Source organism: Furipterus horrens, unplaced genomic scaffold (assembly GCF_987537825.1).
Source record: "Furipterus horrens unplaced genomic scaffold, mFurHor1.1.pri manual_scaffold_15, whole genome shotgun sequence".
Classification (NCBI taxonomy): domain Eukaryota; kingdom Metazoa; phylum Chordata; class Mammalia; order Chiroptera; family Furipteridae; genus Furipterus; species Furipterus horrens.
This window is the reverse complement of record NW_028327185.1, coordinates 5,499,627-5,525,260: the sequence shown is the minus strand read 5'-3', so window position 1 is coordinate 5,525,260 and position 25,634 is coordinate 5,499,627. Positions and strand designations below refer to the sequence as shown.

The following is a 25,634-nucleotide window of genomic DNA, read 5'->3' as shown; positions in this document are numbered from 1 at the left end:
AGCATCCCCCCCCCCCTTTTTTTTTCTAGAGTAAAAACAGTTCATTATCAGAATTTTAGTTGACCTGTCAGAAGTCCCTCAGAGCGACCAGATGACTGATTAGGAGTTGGAATTAGGTCAGCGTCTGCATTTTGATTTTATACTTAAAGCATGGTGAAACCATGAAGGAATTTGGGAGGAGAGGAGGAGAATGTATTCTGCTCCCTAAGGGGCCAGTTTTCCGATTTTGATGGCTCTGTGAAATAAAAACATGAATTATTTGAAGAAAACTGCCAGAGAAAAAAATTGACAGTAAGATACCAAGGTGGTATTTAAATGTCTGATCAGAAGGCTGCAGAAAACTATCCAAATAATACAAAACTTGAAGTTGTAGGTTTGTCCCTTTCATGTGCGTGTGTGATATTTGTCCACATCGTAAACAAGACTCAGGCTACAATGACAGTGCTGCAGTGTAAAATTATTAACAAAGCACCGAAGAATACTATTTACTTTTAAACCAATGACTCTGAGCAATTATCCCATTTAAACATGACATGCCAAAACTCAGTTATGATCCATGTATGTCTTTAACCATAAATACAACTGTTTTAAATATTTGGAGATGTTTTTAAAGTCAAAAGATCAACGAGAAGTTCTTTGAAGTCACATGTGGCTACACATCTCGAAGGCCTATGCCAAGCCAGTGTCTAGATTCAGTGATTTATTTTAAAGCGTGTAAACGTCATTGGTTTCTTGTTAGCAGCGTCTTTCCTAAGGTAGGTGTTCGTACAAGACCAGATTCGACACTTCAGGACCCCACAGCACTTGGAAGTTGAAGTTCTTTATGTTATCAGTCAGGACTAATGACAAATAAAGTTCGAATGAAAACGAGTCATCCCCGTGTGCTGCTCCACAAAGGATACGTGTTGCTGTAGAATATGATAGAGCGCCGTAACGTGGGGTGTAGGCACCTTAGTTTCTAGCATAGCCTGACTCCAAGGCACTGTTTACTCACTGAGGTTTGCACGTCTAAATTGCCGCCTTGTCCCTTCTGTGGTCGGATCTAGGTGATGCGACAGCAGCAGGTAAACTGAACTGGGTGGGACAAAGAAGTTCACGTGTCCTCCTCGGTGGAGGGAGGGATTCGTCATGCTGCCTCTAGGTCTTTCTGCCACCGCCGCATCCTCGTACCCAGGCCTCGTGATGGCTCTAGAATACAGCGTGGCTCCAAACATGGTGGCCGTGTGGCTCACCATGTTCGCGAGCGCGCTCCGTGGGTGCAAGTCTGTCTCATGAGGAAGGAACAGTCACTGCTGTGGCTGGATTCACAAGAAACAAAGACTTGTGCCCCAGACAAAGCCAGGCGACAACGTGCAAGACTCAGGCGGCAGCGCCTCATGTTCCAGACAGGGGGCTGCCCCTCCACTCTCTCCCTGCTTGGGCGACCTTTCCACCCCTGTAAATTTCTAGCGATTTCTTCCGAGTCCCTCTTTTTTAGCTAGACCTCCTTTTGTCCAACAATGTTATCATCATCACCAAAGGGGCAGGCAGTTCTCATGACAGAAATTAGGTCTCTTTTCTGTGGAGCTTGGGGAAGTTTGGTGCCACTGAATGATTTTGGATCACCTCCTCGTGTGTGTTCTTCAGCTAATTAGCGTCTAGTGCCTTTGGTAAGAAAGACCCCTCGCTGCACGTTTAAATCACCTTGGAAGGGACGTGCTACCCGAAGTACTGTATCATTTCAGCTACTGCCAGAGTCTGACATTTTTACACCAAACTTTATAACACCCTCCGTTTTCTTCCCTTTTTTAAATTTCATATTCATATATAACATTTTATTGTTGCAGGGATGTTCTGTTGTGGGCAGGATTATGTGAATATGTCACATACCATATGCTGCTCAGCTTCCAGTGGAGAATCTAAAGCACATGTTAAAAAGAATGACCCCGTGCCAGTGAAATGCTGTGAGACCCAGCTCATTCCAGAGAGCCAGCAATGCTGTAATGGGGTTGGATATAATCCCCTGAAGTATGTTTGCTCTGACAAGGCTTCCACTGCAATGGCGATGAAGGTAACGGATAGAAAACCTCTCGGAGGCGCCGATGTGACCCCGGAGAGGGAAAGGCATTGTTCATAACTATTTTTCTACAGGAGGAATATAAAAACTCCTGTGCGCATTATTCATTTCCACATCACATCCGTATTAATACAAAATGAGGTCGCTGTGATTGATGTTATTGCAATGAATTCTAAAGGAATTAACACTGAGCTGTTCTCAAGAAGCTCTGCCCAGCACTCAGGTTCGGGCAGGGCTGGGGACATCCGTGCCCGGGAGAGCCGGCACGTGTCGTCTGGGCCCCTGCGTGGTGCCGCTTCATGCCCGTGGGTGCTGTGAAGGGAGACAGAGGGACATTCTGGCTTCTGTCCTCCAGCCCCTCCACCGCAACCCCCCACCTCTCTCTGATAGAGGCCTGAGATCCAGCAAGTGCACTTAAGTGTGTTTATACCACATTCCTAGACACAATGCAAGGTGCACACTGGTCCCTGTCGAACTACGAAAGGGACTAGGTGTCCGGGTGTGATCATTTCTGTTAATCTGCTGAGATGCTTCACCCCAGACACTGCCACTCTGTCTCACCGGCTTATTCATTTGGCACCATGTTAGTTTTCTTCTTGTCCTTTTTTTCTGTGTTTTCAAGTCTCGTCTTCCCATTGGAGGTCAATTGAAAGCTCTCTCTGGGTAGATGTTTATCAGTAGGGTGATTGTGCAACAGGGTGGATATTGCCAAGGAATCTCAAGATTGAGAATCCTTAAGGAGCATACAGGTCATCCTTAATAACCTGGCCCAGGCCAGGGTGGGGCTTATGCCAGCGGCCAGTGTAGGGTAAATGTGGTAGGAAAGGGGGCTGGGACTTCTGTGTCGTTTTCTCACTCTGGCACCTGACCCATGCCTTCCAGTGGACTCTCTCTTTTATTTTTATTTTTATTTTTTATTTTACCAGTTTTTTTCTAGCCTATCTCATTTTGTAACGCTCTGGCGTACACAGCTAGGGTCAGCACGTACATACCACTGATGTTCTGGCCATGACCTTCCCCCTAGAGCTGTGTGAGCCCAGTAGTACTTGCCTCAGTTTACTAGGGCACAGGATTACCGAGTATTTGGCGGGGGCAAAGCAGAGTTCCCCAGCATCCCAAGGCCTGGTGTGGAAGTCTTTGTCGCAGGCTGCTTACCCCAAAGCCAGTGCCATGTAGGTTAGGGTTTTCTTGTTGTTTTCATGGAGGCTACACCCAAATGCAAAGTACCCCTGTAGGTTTCAGCTGGGACCCACTGAACTCTGCGGAGGTGAAAATAGCGCTCACATGTGGAATGGCTCCATGGAAGTAATTCTTTCAATTCTTCACATTATAACCCAATCGAAATTTGGCAGCTCTCCGCCAAAAAGCGTCCTGAGAATCCAAGCCCCTTTCATCTTATGCTGCTTCAGACATGGCCTCCGGTCCCAAGGGAGAGAGGGGGAGTGGGTGATCATCTGTCCAGGGGTCTCCTCTAGAGGCAGAAGGCGTCCTTTATGTCACTAGTCACATAGATACTCGTAGTCCTGTGACTCCTCATATTGCAGCCACACTGGAAAAGCTAGCGGCCCGGGTAGAAAAGACAGAAATGGACTTCACTGGGCATCTCTGCCCCCTCCACTGACCCCCAGCTCCCGAGTGCTGTCCTGTGCATAAGAGGTCACTTCCTTTCCCCTTCAGCTCTCTACGTGCCTTCCCTGTCGTTGGTTGAGCTTCCAGAGGACATGGGGTAAGTGCAGGTGTGCGGTTCACCGTAGTTCAATGGAAGTCCTACTCTATTTTCTGAAGCGGCTTTTCTTTGATGACCTTGGGGAGAGTAACTGATTTTACCGAAGAGAGAGGCTGAATGTACATCAGTTTTAAATAGTAGCAATTTTAAATACAGGATGCTACCTATACACAGGAAAGAGGAGGTAGAACTGTGCATCTGGGAACACACAGCGGGGCAAACGTAGGCTTACAGTGGGGAGTATGGGACACAGAGAGTGAGCTCTTGCGTTATTAAGTAATTGTATCATTTTCCAGCAAACGCGTGTGAACTCGTGTTTGCCCCGCCCCGCACTGGCTTGTTTATATCCCTGTCATTTGGGATGATGAAATATTTTATTTTCTGAGATCAGGACATATTAGTATTTGTCAATAACTATAAAAAACCCATAAATTTTTCGGAGAAAAGGTTGGCAACTATAAATAATAGTTACAACGACAGTTCCTGAACTATTTCGATTTTCTAAAACTTGGGTGGGGCACACTTACAGGTCACGCTTTCCCACCGGAAGTGCAGATCATCAAATGTCGCATTCTTTCTTTTCTTGAAAACTCCATTGGGAAAGTGTCAAAGCAACAATAATAAAGTAACGACTGCTGGTATTAATTATAGTGTATCTGCTGAGTGCAAGGCACGCACAGGGGTTCTTTGACTGCGTGACGAATGTCCACTTTCTCACTGAGGAAGCTGAGGCTGGAGAGAGTAGTTCGTACGACTGGGACTTGTAGCCTGGATCGTGCATCCAAATCCGTGCCATTTCAGTGGGCGTGCTCCTCACAGAACCAGACTGGCTTCAGTTCTTTGTCTGTGAATTTTGAGATGCTCCTCCGTGAACTTGGTGGAAGGAGATTTCGTTTGAAAGTCGTATGTAAAGCTCGACCCCACGTACGTCTAACTGAACCTGTGAAACCCTCTTCCCCCCTCACCCACCCACCATCCGCCTTAGGAAGCCGAAGTGTGCCGGACACTCTGCCCGGCGTCCATGGAGGCCACCGCGCATTGCGGCAGGTGTGACTTCAACTTCACCAGCCAGCAGTGCGCTGTGACCAGAGCGCCTCACGGTTCCACAGAGAAGGCATCAGGGGAAGGAATGTGTTCCTCTGCGGAAGAGACTGTCCACACGGGCCCCACAGACACATTCTCCTTTACAGGTAACGCAGAGCGGGCCGCTGCCTGTGGCTTCGGGGCGGGGCGGGGGAGCTGCCGAATTGCTGGTTGATTTCACTGCGGCATCATCTCCCTCCTCAAGCGAAGGTCAGCTGATTCCATCCTCCTGTGGGCCAGGGAGTTACACAGTAACTGAAGGCGCGGGCTGGGTTAGTAGTTCCAAGTTAGTAGTTTACATTCGTTTAAGTCTAACTTTAAACAAGGATGTACGCTACTTTAAGGTAAGTCTGTAGAGAATAAAGAACAAAAAAGTAAAACAGTTCATCTTTATGTATCAGTGAGTAGATATTCAATCTTTTTAGTGATGGAATGACGTGCCATGATATGCATTTTTGAAGGGTTACTCTGTCACCTAAAGAAGTGCTTGAAGACAAGCACATACGGGACAACTAAGCAAATGACAAGTAAATATCAAACATCCGCACCCCCCCCCCAAAACCCAAACCCCTCTCATTAGGGCACTAACCCCATGTAATATATGAAATGATTTTGAGATACAAAGTTTAAAAAATTGAAAGTTCTGGCAAAGGGAAAATTAAAACCCTGAGAGCGAGATTATCGAGGAAAGGCAAAACTTCAACAAATGATTCCTTTTGGGTAAAGCAAAAAAAAAAAAAACTGCTTTTATGGCTGGAAGCATCTTTGTAAGACTGCACCTCACAGGAAGACAAAGTCACAAGGGTAAGAGATGAAGAGTAGAGGGAGAAGAAAGAAATGCAGTGGAGGAAAGAATGAGGAACTGAAATGAGAGATGGTGATGCAGGCTTGAAGACTGTGAAATTACAGTTATTAGCAAGGCGGGCTTTCATCTGCTACAGGAGAGAAATTCAGAAGCACAGTGGCCTTCTGTGGTCAGGGGGATGGGCATGCCAGCCCCCTAGTTATTCGGGGATCAAGGTTCCTGCCTTTTTGTGGCTGGTCCCCCACACGGTGCGGCCTGAGTCACCATATCCTGGCTTTAGCTCATTAGAAGGGGACAGGACAAACGGGAGGCAGTGATTTCCTCTTTAGAAAGGGATGCACAGTAGCCCATGTCATATCCATGCCCTTCCCTTGTTGAGATCTGAGTCATGTGACCACAACAAGCTGCGAAGAACCCTGGGAAATGTAGTTTCTAGCCAGAAGGGGAAGGAAATCTGTGGACCCACAGGTAGTCATCACAGGTAGCAAGGAGAAGGGGCAGAGATAACCGTACCAGAGAAAATGGATACATTTGGTAGCAATTGACATTTTATGAAGTTCTGCCACATATGTTACTGTATTTTTTTTCCATACCAATTCTATAAAATAGGCAGGACAGGGTTGATCATTAGAGATGCATATAAAAAGAATGTGGTCAAACAACCCCAATGGGTGCACTGGAAATTAATTCTGCATTGACAGAGATGGGGCTGGTGCCCAGCAGCCAGGGAGGGGGGTCTCTAATCCTGGTCCTGCACCTGAGAACGAGCCATCAAGAACCCACCACACATAAATACACACATACAGACATACATATTCACAACTCAGGAGATTCAATAAGTGGAAAATACAGTAGAATAAACTTCCAAGTAATTATTTTTTTCTAAATTGTAGCATTTGTACTTCCAAAGTTATTAGAGCTTAAAACTGAACTAAGACATTTGAGGCACCATTGAATCCTGTGGATGATTAGCTAATACAATTTTTGCCAGTCCACCAAGCTCAGCAGGTTGTTGATTTTGCTCTTTTAATTGGAAGGGCTGTTTTGGTTTTTGTCTGAGTTCTGGCTTGGTGGAAGAGGAAAGCACTATATCGTGGACTCTGCAGTCATTTTTATTCACTAACCATGATAAGCTAAGTTTCAAGCGCTGCATCTCATAACAACTGTGTTATAATTCATATAATAACTTAATAAAGTAGTATTAACACTAAGAGTTGGTCCAATTTATAATAATGAAACTGTAAAAAAGGTTGACAAGCCTGCCTCCTACAGGAGTAGAGGGCACATACATGGACCTCTGGAGCATTTGCATCTGACGTACATTAGTCCAGGGCTTTTCCTTTTGAAGCATTTCTTTAATGTATCCACATTTTCTGGTCAATGTCACTCCATATCTCTGCCTCTGAGAACCATGGGAAATATGTTTGATGATGGACAGAGTCAAGACATGAGAGTTTTATTTCCAATAAGAGGATTAAAGCATCAGCATTTTTAAAAAATTGTTTAAAGGTTTTGAGGTTATTTTTCATACAATGGCAAACTCATGAAAATGTTTAAAAATTGTGCTTTGATGTCCGTCTCTCTAGATGTGAACCTGGAGCCATACACAGCATACGAGTACAGGGTCTCTGCTTGGAACGCCTATGGTCGGGGGTTCAGCCAGGCCGTTAGGGCCAGCACGAAAGAAGACGTGCCTCAAGGACTCAGTCCCCCTCGGTGGATCGAAACGGGCCACCTTGAGGATGGAATAGTCTTAAACTGGAAGAAGCCTATACAAGCGAATGGTACTAAGCTGCTTGTGAACGAGAAATGCCATAGTTGTGTGAATCCATGCGCAAACTGAAATGCGCATAATCGGCATGTAATTGACATGCCTCTAACCCCTAAAAAGTATTTCCTGGTAAAGTGGACTGGAGGTGTGTTCCAACTAATCATTCATTCTGTGAAAGAGGCCCTGATCAATGTTGAGACGGTTTTTTTTCCCCTTGAATCCCAGCCTATATCTGAGCTGCCTTCAAACAAACAAAGTCTGTTATGGGAAGGCAAATAGTTTTCGTATTGGACGCAAATTTGTTTGCTAGCGAGAGGAAATAAACTTAAATGACTCTTTGATGAGCTATGTCAAAAAGCCATAAGAGTGGGCATATAACGAAGAATGGCTTGAACATACAGCAATGTGTGAGCGAATGAAAATTGAATGATGCCATAGCGCCCGATTTCCTCAGCGCTCCGTGGCATGTATGCTCTTTCTAGAAAGGATGTGCCTCTCACGTGCAGGCCTTTTGCTGCCTCTTGTAGGTCCGATCATTTACTACATTCTTCTCCGGGATGGAATGGAATTGTTTCGGGGAACATCATTGAGCTTCTCTGATACGAAGGGGATTCAGCCTTTTCGGGAATATTCGTACCAGCTGAAAGCTTGCACAGTTGCCGGCTGTGCCACCAGCAGTGAGGTAAGGGCATCTGCCTCCACTCGGGACGAAATGACCCACTGTGACAGTGATAAATGGGCTGTGATTTTTCCCGTGGCAGAGTACAGTGTTTCTCTCAATATCATGTTACCTGGGTTGTCTGTATGGCATCTCAATTGAGTGCTAATACTTTCGCCTGAAATCAGAGATCACTGGAAGGAGGATTTATCCAAATATCAGTGTTTTCATAATTTTTAAAACAACTTGAATCCATATGTCCTTTTAATCACACTTTCCCTCCACTATTTTTAGATATTCTTCTATAAATTTATAATAATTCCCAAACTAGTACTCAGTTTTAAAAGGTTTCTATTTACCTACCCTTGGGTCCAGAAGTCCCTAATAAGAGTGGGGGTGTGGAAGGGAGGGTGGCCTTCCCATATGGGGAGGGATCGTGCAGACTCCAGGTCGGTTGGCTGTCCCCGGACAACGGTGTGCTTGGTTTAACAGGCTGGCATCCTTGTTGTATTCTTGGGGCAACATTTGGCAACAGGGTTAAAAGGCATCATTCAATCCATAACTACTAGATGAAAAAAGGCAGGGATTAATTTTTCAATGTCCCATATTAGGAAAAAAAATGCTTCTTTGGAAGAAGGTGTGCCAGGCACGTCTCACCTGTCCAAAGCCCTTTTTACCCACAATACTTAGTTTGGGCTGAGGGGAATATTTTAGGTTTCCCCCGGCTCAGACCTCTGGGTCCTTTCTGCTCAAGCCATTAGAATAGAAAAGAGAAACCAGTTTTAAAGTGAAGCCCACAGACCACCCCATGCTTCACCAACCCCACCATTTAGTTCAGCCAAATCATTGAGTCTCAGGAGGTGGCGATGCAGACAGGATTAAGCGAGGCCTATACGTACAGACAGCCACTCAAAGGTAGGTAGGATGACGACCATGTTCAACCTGAAGCAGCTAGAGGAGCATGAGACCTTCGTCCATTGTTCTTTATAAGATTATAAAGGGTCTTAAGTATGAGAGGGGGGAATTGTTACAGAGCGCCCCCCCCCCACCAAAATAACTAAATAAATAAGTATTTTAAAAACTGAATAATATAGGAAAGGGTAAAGCCAAAGAACTTACATGCATGACCCATGGACATGAACTAAGATGGACAGGATTGCTGGAGGGAAGAGGGTACTGGGCAGAGGGGAGCAAAGGGAAAAAATTGGGACTACTATAACAACATAATCAATAAAATATACTTAAAAATAAAAAAATAAATTTTCAAAAAGGTTTCTATTTAAATACCATTTTAACAAAAGTCACCCACTCTTGAAAAACAGAGAAAAGGGCAGAAGGGGTCTGGCAAGGCTTCCTCAGCGGCCTGGGCAAGAAAGAGTGAAGACCTGAGTCAGGCAGCAGGGCTCAGAACGGAGAACATCAGAAGCGACAATGGATGTCAGGGGCAAGGTCGGCAGGACGTGGTGGTCAGCTGCGTGCAGACGACTAAAGGGGGCGAGTCCTGGGTGTTTTCACGGCATCTGGATGGAGCCACGTGTTGGTCATGGTGCCATCAAGCAAGCAAATCAAACCAAGAGAAAGAAGTTCAATGCTAAGATTAGAACTGAAAACAGTCCTAAATATATAGTTAAGAGAAGGAGCAGATAGCAAGGTGGAGGAAGAACATATGCCTTGGCACTTGAAGGGCAAAGTCTACTCAGAAGCTGGAGTAAGAAGTGACTGAAGTTGGCTAGAAAGATGCACCAGGGAGGGGTAGCAAGTGCTTGACTGTGGTTCAAGCCAAGGACCACAGGTGATGAGCCCTGGGCAACGTCCCCAAAGGAATGAAGAAAACCTCACAACGGAGACCAGGAGGAACAAGCAAACACTCAATGAGAAACAGAAAAGAGGAGCCATTGTCCTAGAACTAGAGGACATTCAGGAGAAAGCAAACTCACACGTGATGCCTCTCCGCCTCTTCACGTGAAGGCAGAACTATAGAGGAGCATCCAGCTCAAACCCTGTGCGGGAACCGCCCGAGGGAACCATTCGGCAGACTGCAGTCAGCCTTATGTTCTACAGACCGGCAGAAGCATGTCACCACCAGGGCAGGTGGCCGCCGACCGTCCTAATCAAAAGCTAGGGTCTGAGCAGGCCTAGAAACATTCCGTGCTTTCTGCGCAGAATCAGCTCCTGCCTACCAGATGCCAGGGCGATCGCTTAAAGAGTGGTATTGCCGTAAATTCTACGGGAAACACAAATGCGGCGCGTTTTTACTCCGTCATATTTTGACAAATTCTTCGTGGTTTTGCTCTTTTCTTTTCTCCCTTGAATCTTTTTCTAGAACATTGGTGCATACACTCTAGAGTCATGCTGGGGATCCTGGGAAGAGCAGAAAACAAGTCTGCCCGTGGATCCTGTTCAAAGGACACCGTACACAAGCGGGTTCAGATGTGGGTTTTGCTCCATATTTACTGGCGCTTAAAATGTACAAAATCAGGCTGTTAAAATGCAAAGACACTCGTGGGCCATATGGAAGAGAGTTATCAAGAGTTCTCTAGGAAGACAGTCTGCCAGCCAGCTTTGACTTGTTTAAACTGAGGGCAGCACTCTGCCATCAAAATTGTTGTTGAACTGGTTGTGATAAATGGTAGTCTGAGACTTAGGTAATGTATTCAAGGTCAGATTTTACTGTTTCAATGGGATGGGAGGGAAAGAATCAAAGAAGGAGCTGCTTCTCCGAGCCCCTGCGAATGGTACGCCCGGCCAGACAACAGTATTTTAAAACAGAAGCGACATTCTCACGGATCAGACTACCCTGGCCCTCTCACGATAAATTGCTGTTTCATTCCAATGTTTCAGGTAGTCGCAGTGACGACCCAAGGAGTCCCGCAGAGCGTCCTGCCCCCGAGTGTCACAGCGCCCAGTGCAGACGCTCTGCATTTGAGCTGGAGTGTCCCGGAGAAACCAAATGGTGTCATTAAAGAGTACCAGCTCTGGCAGATTGGGAAAGGTCTCATCTACACTGACATCACTGACAGGAGGCAGCATACGGTCACAGGTAACACCTACCGGAAGAGTCTGTCACCATGGTGAGGGGGGCAGAGCATCCCAGGGCTGAGTGCTTGATACATGAGGTCACTTCGGAAGGACATGTTCTCTTGACATATGGTCAGATCCCACTTACCCACACAAATAGGAGAACCCACACTGGCAGCCATTAGCCACAACAGCAGATAACCTCAGAAATAATTTCTATTTGGCTTTGATATGCACGACTATGTGTAGGGCTTTTGCATCAGTATTCACTTTTTTTTTCTTTCAAATAAATGGTAAGATGTATTTTCATTCCCAAAGGAGATAGAGTCGTAGATAATGGGGCTAGGGTAGCCAAGAATGTACTGGAAGGCAGGGGAAATCAGCCAGAGGCTAGCATTTCTCTACTAAGTAGGTAATCAAAACTCAGAATAGTCGACAGTTGACTGGTTGGGACAACTTGTTGTTATAATTAACATCAGTTAATAATGCTATTACTTTTATTGTTTATTACAACAATTTATACTGCTGTCTGATAGTAAAATAATAGTGCAATGTCATGTAAGATCATTGCTGGCGGTGGTTATATAATAGCTAATATGCTGGAGCTTGACCGTCGCTGCTGAAAGAGAGAAACGTTTGCGGACGTCCTCGGTCCAGCTCTGGCTTCACTAACTCACCATCATGTTACCAGTTACTGGTTTCATTTTCATCATCAACTTCTCACCACCGGATATTTTTTTCCTGTTTGTCTTTTTTTATGTCTCCTCCCACTGGAATGTAAGCCTTAGGAGAGCAGACCTTCCCTGCCTAGTTCAACTCCGTGCCTCTGACATCCAGAACAATCCTCGACATGTCGTTGGGCGCTAAATAAATGTTTGTGGGAATCAATGAATTTAATAAGTGCCAACTGCTGTCCGAGGCAGTTGACATGTATTATCTAATGTGATTCTCGTCCCGAGCCTGTGAGTATAGAGAATGACCACCCCCATTTTAAAGGAAGGAACGCTTTGAGAGATGAGGTAACTTCGTTCCTTATTTAGATCTATTGAATCATCCCCAATGGTTGTGGAGGTTTCCATTCTGAGACCACGGACCTGTGTTCACGGACTTTCACTTTCTCCCTATCACCCCCAGCTTGGCCCACCGCCTCCCAAGTAAGCGCTCTCCTGCTGTTGGACCCCACGCTGTGCAGGGGACATTGGTCCTGGAGAGCATTAAACTCCCTTTGCGCTGCAGGAAAGCCTGGACCAGTGTACCTGAGTCTCTTTAAGAGGAGGAAAAATAAATCTGTTTGTGATCTGCTCTCAAGTCCACAGTCCCCTGACACACAAGCAAGCACTTATTGACAGACTGTCCTCTGTCTTCCCAAACTCCGCAAGGCTGCGGAAGGTGCTTAATAAATATTTGGGAACCAGCACCTTGCATTCCTTGTCTGAAGGCCTGAGCCAAATCCAGAATCGATGAGAACTGAGGCGGGGAGAGCCCTCGTGGATTCAGAGGATCAAATGTGTCCCTTAACGCCCTATTTCACGGACAAAGGAAACCATCACAAATCATTGAAACACCATTGTTTTACACAATAAAACCTCACATGTAGCGGGCGCTTTATCATTTTAAAGAACCATTTACATTCTGACTCATTTGATTCTCGTCAGTCACGTCCCTGTACAATTAAATGAGGGGCACTTTTATTACTCACTTTTGAAAGACCTGCTTGGAGTCTGGGAGTCCCCAAAGCCTTCACGACCTCCATCTGTTAAAAAATAAAAGTCAGGATACTCTTTTCATTCCAGAGAATTAAAATGTGTTGCCTGCTTTCTGTGTTCTAAGTAGTATACTAAGTGCTCTAAAATAATTAAAAATAACTGTGGCTCTTAAACCCCCAGGAATAGCGACCAGCGACGGTGTCAGGAATCACTGCAGACCCTGTCTCACAGGTGCTCCAACTGAACTCTGTGCAGGATGCAGGGAGGGAAGTTAAAAGGATGTCTTGGTGTGGACAACGGAGTGTTAATCACAGAGTTTTGTAAGCCAACTGAAGGCACATTCAGACTCTGTACCAGTAACTGTTTCCTAAGAAACTGGGATCCTAGGTGAAGGCATATTCTTCTTACAGCATCTGTCTCTTCAGCTGGCTTTGACTTGGAGCTGGGGTCGTCTCTACTGGTTTGCATTGTTTGCACAGGAGCACGTATACACCAGCAGACCCAATTCCGCTGTAATGTTCAAACCAACAGGATTGATAGCCTCATTAATTATAAAAGAATTGCAAAGATTAAAAAAAACTTCACCCCTTCTTCCTTTTATTATCATTTCTAATGGAAAGTTTCACATCAAAGAGGATTTTCTACACATAATTTGGTGGCAGAATTCTTTTATCAGAATGAAGTTTTTCCACATAATTTGACTTCTTACAAAATTATAACATGGAAAGAAGCCTTTTGAATCCATGTGGTCCATTTATGCTGTTTTAGATCGATTCAGAGCCCATCCGTTGGGCACACAGCCCTAGAGAGGGAGTTCTTTGTTGAATAAGGGAAATAAACCCTCATTCAGCAGAAGCTGACCAAGTTCAGAGCCTCCCATACGTAGCTCCTTCGGGACAGGGATGGAGCTAGTAGCTTTTCGATCATTTGCAACCTGGGACCTGTGCAGTGTGAACGCATTTCACCTGCCACGCAGAAACGTCAGTGCCCTGGGTAGCCGACCGACCAAGTTCAGGACAGAAGTAGTTTACAACGCAATGCGGACGCCTCATTTCCTGAGGCCACGGAATGAACTGGAATAATCAAATGTATTTCCCGTTTTATCTCCAACATCTGACCGAAGAGCTGCCTGAACCCCCTGGGATGCGTGCTTTGATTTTCTCCTCGTCGCCCAGCCCAGGCAGCCCCTGAGTGACGGCGGAGCACCTCCGAAGCCCTAGCTGTGGTCACCCTGGAGCCTGGACTCCAGGTCCTTAGAAGCGACGGGGAGGCGAGCACCCAGCCTCAGACGCATTGTCTCCATGCTGATTTTTAATTACCTCAAAGCTTTAGAAACACGATCCCGTAAATGCGTTTTGGGAATAGTGGCAAATGCACTCATCATGTGAAATCCATAAATTGCTTATAATCCTCTCAAGATGTTAAAAAAAAAAAAAAAAAAGCATTAAGTAATTGAAGACAGGAAGTCCTCAGTTAATTATTTAGAGGTGTTATCAATGCTTTAAGTAAACTGAAGCGCTTTCTGCTATCGCGGCGAGCGGAGGCCCGTGGGGACGGGGGAGCAGTCGCCACCACCCTCCTGCCGCCGCTAATGCAAAGAGCACATGGCAGCTTGTCAATAAAGGACCTTTTCATATCGCTCCTTACTCCACACGGCCCCCAGCCTGCTCAGAAGGGTCGGCCATCGGCGACGGCATTGTTTCATTTTGGGTCGCCGCTGCTCGAGATGGGGGTGGGGGGGCTCCTCGTGTCAGCCCTGGGGTGGGGGCAGGGAAGAAGGATTAATGGCATGATTAGGGCCACTGAGAACAATATGAATTAATCATGTCCTCTTTAGCAGCAGATACGATAAGGGCTTAGGTGTCTCTTAACTCCAGGGAGAATGTTTTCAAAAAATTCATTACAAGTTGCTCCGCAGTGCATTTCACGCGAAAGGGAAGATGCGCCCGCACTGAATTATCAGGGAGAGAACTCTGCCTTCTCTTCGCGTCCTCCTGCGCTAAAGCCGGAGAGACGGCGCTCATACAGCGGGAGAAGTCCTGTGCATGCACTGAAACAGGTATCCTGCATGTCTATTTCGGGTACAAAAAGGACATAGTGTGACCATCCACAGCACAAAACACAGAAGTTCTTTATAAAGGGATTTTACGTTGAGATGATTCCGTATGTCCCCACAATGTCCTGCATTCTCCTGCCTTCGGGGTTATTACTCTGCTGCCCTGTTCTGCTCTCCCGTTTTGGTTCCTCGATTAGGAAGTAAAGCTTTTTCGGGAGAGAGACAATTGCTTCCTGTTGGCCCTCTATCACGTGTGCTGTGATGGGTACTTATCACGCTACTGAGCGCACAGGAAGTTTTCAAATTATGTGCTGAGTGGCAAACGAGTGTCTGAGTGCCTGCATTCCATGCTGATGGGACGTAAAAGGACAGTGTCAGACATACCTAACCCTCAGGCAGGATGGCATCCCATGCGGAGTGCAGGCCAAAAGCAAAGGTGGGCCCCTTGTTCTGAAATCATGAAGGATCTCGGGACAGTGAAAGCAGAGGAGCGAATCCAGCATGGAGTCATTCCAAGCAGGGACCCCTGAGGGGCAGCACAGGCCACGCCCACGAAGCCGGCCCTGGTCTCTGGCAGGGTGGGTGGAGTGACGGCATAGTTTCTGTAACTGTCGTCAGAAGAACTTCTGGAGCTTCCTCCAAAGATCCCCACGCTTGGGGCTGCATTCCCTCATCTGCTGCTTGGCCACGGACCACGACACACGTGAAGACAGATAGGGCAGTTAATCTGATTTTAGTTTTTCCAACTCCGAGGAAAATGTCGTGCCTCACTGCATGGAAAAAAGAAAAAGAAAAGAAAACCAACGTAGCAAACACCACTATTTCTTACTTTCTTTTAACTTTCTTACAGCTCCAGTACCATGCCCTAAGGTAACCAGTCAACAGCGATCTGGACACTAATATGTAAAGGGGGAAAAAAATCACCCTTTGAAACCCCAGAAATTCCAAGGCACTTGGCCTGGGCGACCACTACCGTTGTGTCCCAACGGCGCTGTCTCACTGCTGTTGTCCCTGCGATGTGCCCCTGTTGTCGGGCACCTGAGCAGAATCACACCTGCCACCTGAGGCCACCTTTGGTTTCTAGAGAAGAAAACTGCCTGAAAATGTAAGGTAAACATGGCCTCAGCTTAATACAACACCCAAAAGGAGAAAAATATGTATTAAAATAGTGTTTAAAAAAATAAAAAACAAGGGTCTTCTTTGGACTATCTTAAAAGTAGTCTTCATGTTCATCTCTATTTGGAAGGAGAGTCTGCCAAAGACTTAACCCATCAAGGAAAAGCTTCTTCTGATGAATCCGGTCCCTAAGATATTGGAAAGATAGGCCTAAACTATGGCCTAGAATTCTGCATAAAATATAGAATAAAGATATACAGAATCATAAGTGATTTTCTATCATCTATATGTAAAATAGTCTACAATATCGAATTATGCAAAGCAGCTTGTAGCAAGTGATTGGAACCGAGAGTCATGGCGTTACCTTACAGGCATTTACAATGCAAGAGCCCCATGGCTTTGATGTTCTCATGTCCAGTTCCGTGAGATACCAGCTGAAGCTCATACTTTAAAGCATCGATGCAGGAAATGGACAGTGACCATGTCCGCTCACACGGGGACAGGAAATCGGCGTGACCGAGTGAGATGGGAGCTGTGGAGATTGTGATGGATGATGCCATCAAGGGACTGTGTCACACAGGAGCTCCTGAAATATTTCTCACATTTTATAAAATCCAAACCTAAATGCACCTCTGCAGTACTTCCACGATGTCTTGGTGTATCAGTTTGGAACATCCGGATTTTCACGTAGAATCCGATGAGCCTGAAGTAGACCCCTGATACGGTTCCACCCATCACAGCCAAGGTTGCCTGCAGGTGGCAGAAGTTGCTAGGACTGTCCATGAGCAGAGGATCACTTAGTGGGGCCCCAGGAAGGTCGGGCAGGGGGAAGTGCTTCCCAGCAGCAGGACTGGGGATGTGTGTGAGTCAGATGGGCTGAGCAGACGTCCCATTTGGGTGAGCTGGTGCTAGGACAGGTTACTTATCAATACTTGAAGACGATCCGAGAACAACTTTGAGCATCACCCAAGCCTCTCCGCATGTGAATTAATCGCTAACCAAGTTCACTGAGGGAGCTGTGAGATTTTATATTCTTTAGGGCTATTTTCTAATTCTTTGGAAGACATCAGCTGACACTACAGAATACTGGATGAGTCCTTTGAAGCAGCACCTGCTGTCCAAAATTATAACAGGCTAAATGTCTTTTCCTGGCTATTTATGCAGAGATTAGAAATTAGAAAGCAAGCTGTTCTTTATAGATTATATCAAATGTAACTTCCATAGGCATGGGCTTTATTTTCCAAATCGTATTTAGGATCCATAGGCACACTATTCTGTGGTCCCTTTTTTAGCATACGTTTACTCTTGAAAGTCATGTGGCTTGGAAGTGTAATTGTCGTGGGTTTGGTTATAGCGTGCCTCTTCCCGTTAACAAAAGAACACGATTCCCTGTAGGGAAATTCGGGTAATTTGCAGACATAGGAGCCCTCTCTAGACTGAAATGTTAAATACTTGGCTTCTCTCCATGCCTTTGCCTTTCTCTACAACTGCTGTTTCCTCCTCTTCTAATTCGATGCGGAGCACTTGAGTGATGTTTTCTTTCCCCTCCTCTTCGACTTCAGGATTAAGTTACAGTCCGAAGGGTTCCTCGGAGACATCTCTTTATTTCCCTCTTCTAGTCCTGATCAATTCATGAGTACTTTTCAATTGGTGTGCCCTTTTCATTGCCTGTTGCTAATATTTCACATATATCTCATTTTAAGGACTACCAGTAGAGACTTACTTAAAATGACAGCAAATTCCAGTTGAAATGTGTTGATTTTATTGAGTTTTACGGAGCCATCTATGGGAAAGGTCATCTAGTTCATGTAAATCATGTATGCCTGATAGCAGAGGATACTTGCTTTACAGAGTATCTGAACCAAGTCCGTCAGTAATCGTGTCCTCTAACAATATGAGACGTGCAAGACCTAAAAAAATAGAAAGTAGAAAAATTACGGATTCAGGTAGCACCTTCTCCCGAATTAGTCTGTAGCCCGTGTAAGCAAGTCTACAGTCTCATGCCCACAGTTTACAGATATGGAAACTGAGGCACCAAGAGGTCAGACAACTTGCCTGTGGTCATAGTTACTAGACAGGTAGATATTAGAACCCAAATAGCTAACTTTAGACTCTGTTCTCCTAACAGCTATGCAGTACTGACTCCGTGCATGGATTGCAGTCATATTCAAAATAGTAATATTGACATTATGTATTCCCACTTGGATTTTTCTTTTATTCCTGCACGTCTCACTGGGCTTTGGGCTACCTATGTCATCATTTTGCTTGTAAGGCTCAGAAGCCTGAGCCAACTGCTCTGGACCAAATCTCTCTGCCTGGCTGTTCAGATTTCTATCCTGGCCTCACTCTTTCTTACTCTGGGATCAGGGATCAGTTCCTCCAAGTCTAGAGGCCTTAGCTTCCTAACCTGTCAGTTGAAAGATGACAGCAGCATCTAGTGGAGTCAGTGAAGACCTCAATTGTTACCGCCCAGGAAGTGGACAGGAGGGCTGCGAGTAGGAAGTAGTTGATAACCTTTAGCTGCAGTGTTCGTGATGTAACCTAATAACCAACGTTCTTGAAAATAACTGCATTTCTCCTACAATGTATTCAATTAGTACGTATTGCCCAGTGAAGAGAGGGGTAGAAAAGGAACAACAGAAGCCTGAGCTGCTTTTCATTATTGAAGTCTCGTTGACATATGCAATGATGCGACATTTGTGTACCTCGCTAAGTGATCAAAGCAAGAAGCCTAGCTCTCATCTGTCACCCAAGTTATTTTTTTCTTCTCGTGATGAAAACACTTTTTAATTTACTCCCTTAGCAACTTTCAGATACGCAGGACTGTGTCTTGGACTGTAGTCACCACGATGTGCACTCTGTTTCCGTACTCATTATCTTATGACCAGAAGTTTGTGCTTTTTCATCTCCTTCACCCACTTTGCCTACGCATGACCCCCCTCCCCTCTGGCAGCCACCCGCCTGTTTTCTGGGTCTAGGAGTTTTCATTTGTTCCGTGTTTTAGTTTCCACATGCAAGTAAAATTACACGGCATTTGTCTTTCTCTTTCTGACTGATTTACCTTTGTGTAGTCCCTGCAAGGGTCCTGCGTGCCGTCACACATAGTAAGAGTTCGTTCGTTTTCAGGGCTGAGTAATATTCCATTCTGTATATGCGCCCCGTCTTCTTTATCCTTTGACTCATTGATGGACATGTGGGCTGCTTCCATATCTTGGCTGTTGTAAATAACACAGGGGTGCATGTATCTTTGCCACTTACTGTTTGTATTTTCTTAGGATAAATACCTAGAAGCAGAATGGCTGGATCCTATGGTTCTACTTTCAATTCTTTGACGAAACGCCATACTGTTTCCTTAGTGGCTGTGGAAGTTCACATTCCCCGCAACAGTGCACGGGGGTTCCCCTTTATCCACTTTTGTTATTTCTTGGCCAACAATTGTTATTTCTCGTCTGTTTAGTAATAGCCATTCTGACTGATGGGAGGTGATATGTCATTGTCATTTCAGTCCCCATTTCCCTGATGATTGGTGATGCTGAATATTTTTTCATGTCCCTGTTGGCCGTCCTTATGTCTTCTTTGGAAAAGTGTCTATTCAGGTCCTCTGCCTATTTTTTAGATGAACTATTTGTTTTATTTTTCTTATTGAATTGTATGAGTTCTTTATTTATATACTTTGGATATTAGCCCCTTATCAGATATATGATGTCAGATATCTTCTCCTGCTCATTGGGCTGCCTTTTCATTTGGTCGATGGTTTCATTTGCTGTGCAGAAGCTTTTTAGTTTGATATGGTCCCTCTTACTTATTTTTTCTTTTGTTGCTCTTGCCGTTGGAGGCAGAGCCAAGAAATCGGTGTCAAGATTGATGTCAGGGAGCTTGCTGCCTATGTCTCCTATAGGAATTGTTTGGTTTCAGGTCTTATAGTCAAGTACTTAATCCATTTTGAGTTAATGCTGTGTATGATATAACATAGTGGTCCAGTTTTCCCAACACTATTTTTTAAAATAATTTGTTTGTTTGTTTTCAGAGGGGAAAGGAGAAAGAGAGGGAGAGACACATCACTGTGTGGTTGCCTCTCACTTGCGCCCCCAGCTGGGGACCTGACATGCAACCTAGTCATGTGCCCTGACTGGGAATCGAACCAGCGACACTTGGTTCGCAGGTCGATGCTCAATCCACTGAGCCACAGTAGCCAGGGATCAACACTCTTAAGGGACTTTCAGAAAAAAAAAAAATCTAGAGAATATTTATTATTTCCAAATCATATCACTTTTGTAAGTATTATAATAGTCTGCAGCTAGAGAAGAATCCGTTACTCAGTGAACAGGTGCTGTGAGCAGGGGCAATTTTGGTCAGACCCCACTTGTGACGGACAACACGGATGTACACAGCATAGCCTCGTAGTCCTAATGTCATGATGGAGCACTTTGGTGTGCGTGGTCTTCGTTAAACAATGTGTCACAAATGATGGACAGTTAAAACAGGCACTGTTGGGGAAAATGTTTTAAAAAACCTCAAGGTACTATCCGCACTCTCAAACCGCTTACATTCTGAGTGAGAGGTAAGCTATTCCGGTGAAATGCTGCTACAAGGGTCAGGTCCTCCCCTTTTCCAGTAGGGCAGTAAACAGGGGACATCGTCAGACTGAATCCGCTCGCCATCGCTGCCCCTCACCTTCCCTCCTGGTTGGTTCCTACTGTTCTCTCTCGAGCTCTGCATTGTCTCATCTTCAGCATCCCCCGGACACTTTTATCAAACATACTTGTGTGTGACTCAGATCTTCCGTTGCATTCCTCATCTGAAAATCAGGTAAATAGGAAAATTGTTCAAATCCTGATAGCAACCAAATGGAAGATTACAATCAAATAAGTATCTGCATCTTTTCATTAAATCGATAAGGAAGCCCAAAGCGCTCTGACGCCGAATCCTGGAGCAACTCTGGCTGCACACAGAACAGGGATGCCTTCGCAGAGAACCCCGGACACTTGCCCCAATTCTCAGTGAACCTATTAATTAACTTCTCATTCATTTCGCAAGCACCTCCTTTGTGCCTGTCACTCTTTGAAGGATACAGTGGTGGGTAAACCAAAGTCCTTGTTCTTTTAGAGCTTACATTGTAGAAGGGATGTCAAAAAAAAAAAAAATAAGAAGGCATATAATAAAATACCAGATGATGTTGAAGGCTAGGAAGAAAGAAAATAATTTGAGGGGATAAAAAAGTACTGGGTGTGGTGGGCAGGGCAGAGGGTCATAATCTTGAAAGATGTAGCATTTGAGCAGAAATCTGCCTAAAGTGACAGAGTGACACGTGAGTGTCTCTGGAGGAAGAGTCCCCCGCCGTCTACCAGAAGAACAGACTGTGTGAAAGGAGATGTCATTCAAGGTTCATGAAAAAGGAGCAGTGATTGGATGCATATTATAACTAAGCCCAATTATTTGACATAAGTGCTATTCTTCAAAAAAAACTTTTTTAAGCTTAGGCATTGTTTGAAATTTCCCAAGAATCAAGGCAAGAAATGTTAGCCTCAATTTACTCCTTGTTGAATGCGTCTTAAGTCTTCAGGCTGCTCCTGGGAAAATAAAATACAGCTCTAGTAACCGATTTTATCTTCTCAACAGCTGTCGGAGCTAGATGCCAGATCCCCCATGTTACAGACCAGTAGAAACTTAAGTAACTATCCCAAGGTCATGAGCCAGGGAGTGGTAAATCTAACAACATAGAACTTCTGTTGTAAATGGATTGTAGTTTTTTCCCCCTGAGGTCTTACTGAGTGTTACTGTGCTGTACTATTCTGAATACACAAAAGTAATAAGCACTGTCCATCAAATTGTATTTAATTATCATCAATTTATATTTAATTGGTGTGTAAAGACGAAACCAACATGCCCCTGAAAACTCCAGAAGTAAGTGGGAGGTGGTCAACTTTGGGTACATATGGGGAAGAAGTATACAGTTTTAAAAGGGAGTGACTTGGTGTTAATGTTAGCTGAATATGGCTTGGGGCTAAAAATCCTTGAATCTAGCATCCTTTTTAAATTTTTTCCACCCCTATTCATATAAGAAGCAATGGCAGAAACTGGGATGGTTAGCCTGGAGAAGGGGAGACTCATGGGGAATTTGACAACTGTCTACAAATATTTGAAGAACTGTCATGTGGAAAAGAAATTAGATTTGTTCTATAGGCCCCTAGGGGTGGAAGTGATAGAAAGAGTTCACTACAAGGTAAGGAAGGGCTTTCATACAAAACAAGAACCCTAGAGCTCCCAGAATGCCAAATGGGGCTCTCCGGGAGTCGGGGTGCCCCTAACTCCCGGGAAGCACAGCTTCTTCAATGACATCTTGTACAGGGGGCTCAAGAGAGAGATGGATGGATGGATCCCATGAATTTTCAGGTCGCTACTAAGGCTGATAACGTATTACCTCATACATGATAAATTAAATTTGTACTAACACTGAACTGCTTATGAAGTTCCTGTCTTCGTGAAAGGGTGTTTTCTGCTCTTAAAAATTTTTGGATAGCATATCAACAACTCTGCATGTTACTTCTGGTGCTTAGTTGATAATAAATAATCCTCTCAAGATGAACTTTATTTCTTGTTTGCTCTTTCTAGGTCTCCAGCCATACACCAACTACAGCTTCACTCTTACAGCTTGTACATCTGCTGGATGCACTTCAAGTGAGCCTTTTCTAGGTCAGACTCTGCAGGCAGCACCTCGAGGTAATTAAAAAATACCCATGATTTGGGAGAAGAAGTTTTCCTATGGCATTTTAAAGTAAACTCTCTAAACTCTTTTATAACAGACAGGAAGAAGGCATAAAGTCAGTAAGTATGAAATTAAATAGTATTCTGGGTTTCCATTCTTCAGGGTTTCTTCATCCAGAAGCCTCCCACGTTAAAGTTTGCTTTCAATTCTTTAAACCTTTTAGATTTAATACTACATATAAAATGTATTATTGTTATATACTTGGATATGAAAGTCCTCCAAAAATCAAAAGTTACCTGTTTCTGGAATGCCTGCGATGATGCACAGCAGCCTCACTGCTGAAGTTGGCTAAGATACCCGCTGCTTTCTAGAACTCACCGTAAAGTAGAAGGGATAGAATAGGTACCCAAACCTATAGGAAGACGGACAATCCAGAACGTGACGTGCAGAAAGACCAAGTGAACAGAATGCTAGGTGAATCTGAGGAGGGAGTGACAACAGCCCATCGTGGTGACCAGAACGATGTCACGGAGCAGTTAGGTGACTTCTGAGATGGACCACAGGGAATTCGATGTTGACATGTGAACAGTGGAAGGAAGGTCCAAGCGCCGCTCCAGGGCATGCAGAGTGGGACCGTCACCTAAGCAGGCACATGGACGACATCTAGTGAATCTAAAATGTTAATTCCCAAGACACAGCCGTTTTATTTTAATTATCTATGCCAGAAAATTCCTCTTCCACAAGTTCACAAGGAGGCACGTTCCATATTTTGTTCGTTAATTGCAAGATGTCAGAAGCCATCGAAATGCCCATGCGTGGGGAAATCACTAAGTAAATCCAGGGATATTCACATGGTGGAATTTAACTCATCAGTTTAAAAGACTGAAATGATCTGGGCATATAAAGATGAAGTTATAGAAACACATCAGCATATGGTATTTTATATATAAAAAGCACACATCGAAGATAATATTGATTTCTGTAGATAAATGCGTAGAAAAACTCTGGGAGCATACAAGTCCATCTGATAACGATGCCGACCTATCGCTGGGAATCTGGGATGGGTGGTGTACTTCACTTTTAGGAGACAGACATGCTCAGAATCTTGGACTAGCGATCAGCTGATTATTTTTTAATCTTTACCCTTGGCCTGTTTTGCATGTGGGGAAATAGAGGCATAAAAAAGTTTCTAAACAGAAATATAACGTTAACCACCATCGTGGTCCTGAACCATGTCCATTACTCTGCTAACGAAAGGGATTGTTGTTCCTCAGAATATTAGACCTGAACTTCCTACCAGTAAATGGGGAATAAAATGGAAAATTCCACACGCAGGGCATATGGCTCCTCCCCAGGAATTCACTAATGATGTTTTCTATATAAAGAATGCTTCATGTCAGAAAGCTTAGTGTTTCTTTGAAGGGAAGGAACCAGCAGTGGGTTTTTTGGAAAGGTAAACTATCAAATGGATACTTTGATGCTAATGGATCATTTCTAAAGGATCTACCAGCCACTTTTGGCTGAAACTCAGGCATGATAAAATAGCAGGGTCTCTTGGTCCACTTTACTGGCGAAGTCCATACATTTAAATTCTGAGAAAATACGCATCTATTTTCCTACAATCCCAGCGAAATTTCTTGACAGGGCGCAGATTTCATGACTTAAAAATTATAGCTTTCAGCAGCGCAGGGTGGTGTGAGATGAGCAATGCTGCTTTGATTTCCTTTATTCAAGTTTATGCATCTTTCCTTTAACACAGAGGACTGTGCAAAGAGTAATAAACTAAACGGGCTTCCATCCACAGAGGAAACATGGATTTAGAATCCATTTTTGGGCAGCGTCAGTGCCATCTGTGAGTAACTTGTATGTGAAACAAGGGCACTCGGTGTGTTTAACTGAAAGCAGTAAGGGAACAAGCCACCAGTAACATCCAGTTCTGTCGCTGAACTGGAAAGTGAAAACAGACACGCCATGTTGAATTAATAACCCAAACACCTGTCATTGTAAGATGCCGAGTCGACTGAATGAGTGTCCTGAGTGGGTGTGAGAGAAATAGCAGTATTTGTTCAGCGTCGTACTGAGCTCTTCTGATTTCTATCTCATTTTCAATCTAAGAAAAAAAAAGAATAGAAAAGTTAATGGACGTGATGGCTCTCCATATCCTGGACAAGTGAAAACACAGCCCTTAGTTTTTCACATTTTATTTTCTTCTTATAAATCAAACCAATGGACACCCAGGGTTGTTACCAGGGTGAACAGCACTTTCCCCGGCCTGTACAAATATGAAACTCAACTTTTACTTAAAACAGGAAGCAAACCCAAAATGGTGCTTCTTTCACTTAACTCCGTATCCATAGGCTGTGTTGACTGGTTCAAACTGGAAACTAAGATATAGCCTTTTTCATACCTTATGATTTTTAATACATCCTTCAAGGTGAGAAAGACTTGACAGCAGGAAGAAGATTATAAATGGATCTTTATACTTTCTCTTAAATCACCAAATTAATAGCATGATTAAGTCAGGTCTCGAATTAGTTGGTTGAGTCATCTGGCAGCTGTTGGCAGAAAAACTCAGAAAAACAAAAGTGTTCTGTGATTTGTGGATTTGTCTGAGGATCTAACATGGAGGAACTTTCAGGACAAAATGAGCTACTTTCTTCTCAGGAACAGTTTGTCCCTTAGAAAATCAGTAAATCTGAGGCATTTTGAAATCAGTCTCGATTCTCTCAGGATGCTGCTAAATCAATTGCATTTGAATGTCCTGAAAATTTTTCTTTTAACAGTTCCCTTCACTGAGCAACGTACACAGGATGCATAAGGGGACATGATATTGAAATGAGTTTTTAAAGGCTGCAGAAGAGAGTTGCCATGTCTATTCAGAGCATTCCTAGGTGACAGCGTTAAGTGGTAGGACTGAACTTCATCATTAGTTC

General features: G+C 44.4%; 1 protein-coding gene across 1 annotated transcript in view; it reads left to right on the top strand.

The window, feature by feature from the left end:
* Window positions 1-25,634, top strand: part of USH2A (usherin) — a 462,824-nt gene that overhangs the window by 345,795 nt on the left and 91,395 nt on the right. The window contains exons 50-55 of the mRNA XM_090263490.1: window positions 1,827-2,050; window positions 4,768-4,972; window positions 7,257-7,454; window positions 7,969-8,123; window positions 10,941-11,139; window positions 22,608-22,715. Of these exons, the coding sequence (XP_090119616.1) occupies window positions 1,827-2,050; window positions 4,768-4,972; window positions 7,257-7,454; window positions 7,969-8,123; window positions 10,941-11,139; window positions 22,608-22,715 (1,089 nt within the window). The remainder of the gene's footprint in view (window positions 1-1,826; window positions 2,051-4,767; window positions 4,973-7,256; window positions 7,455-7,968; window positions 8,124-10,940; window positions 11,140-22,607; window positions 22,716-25,634) is intronic.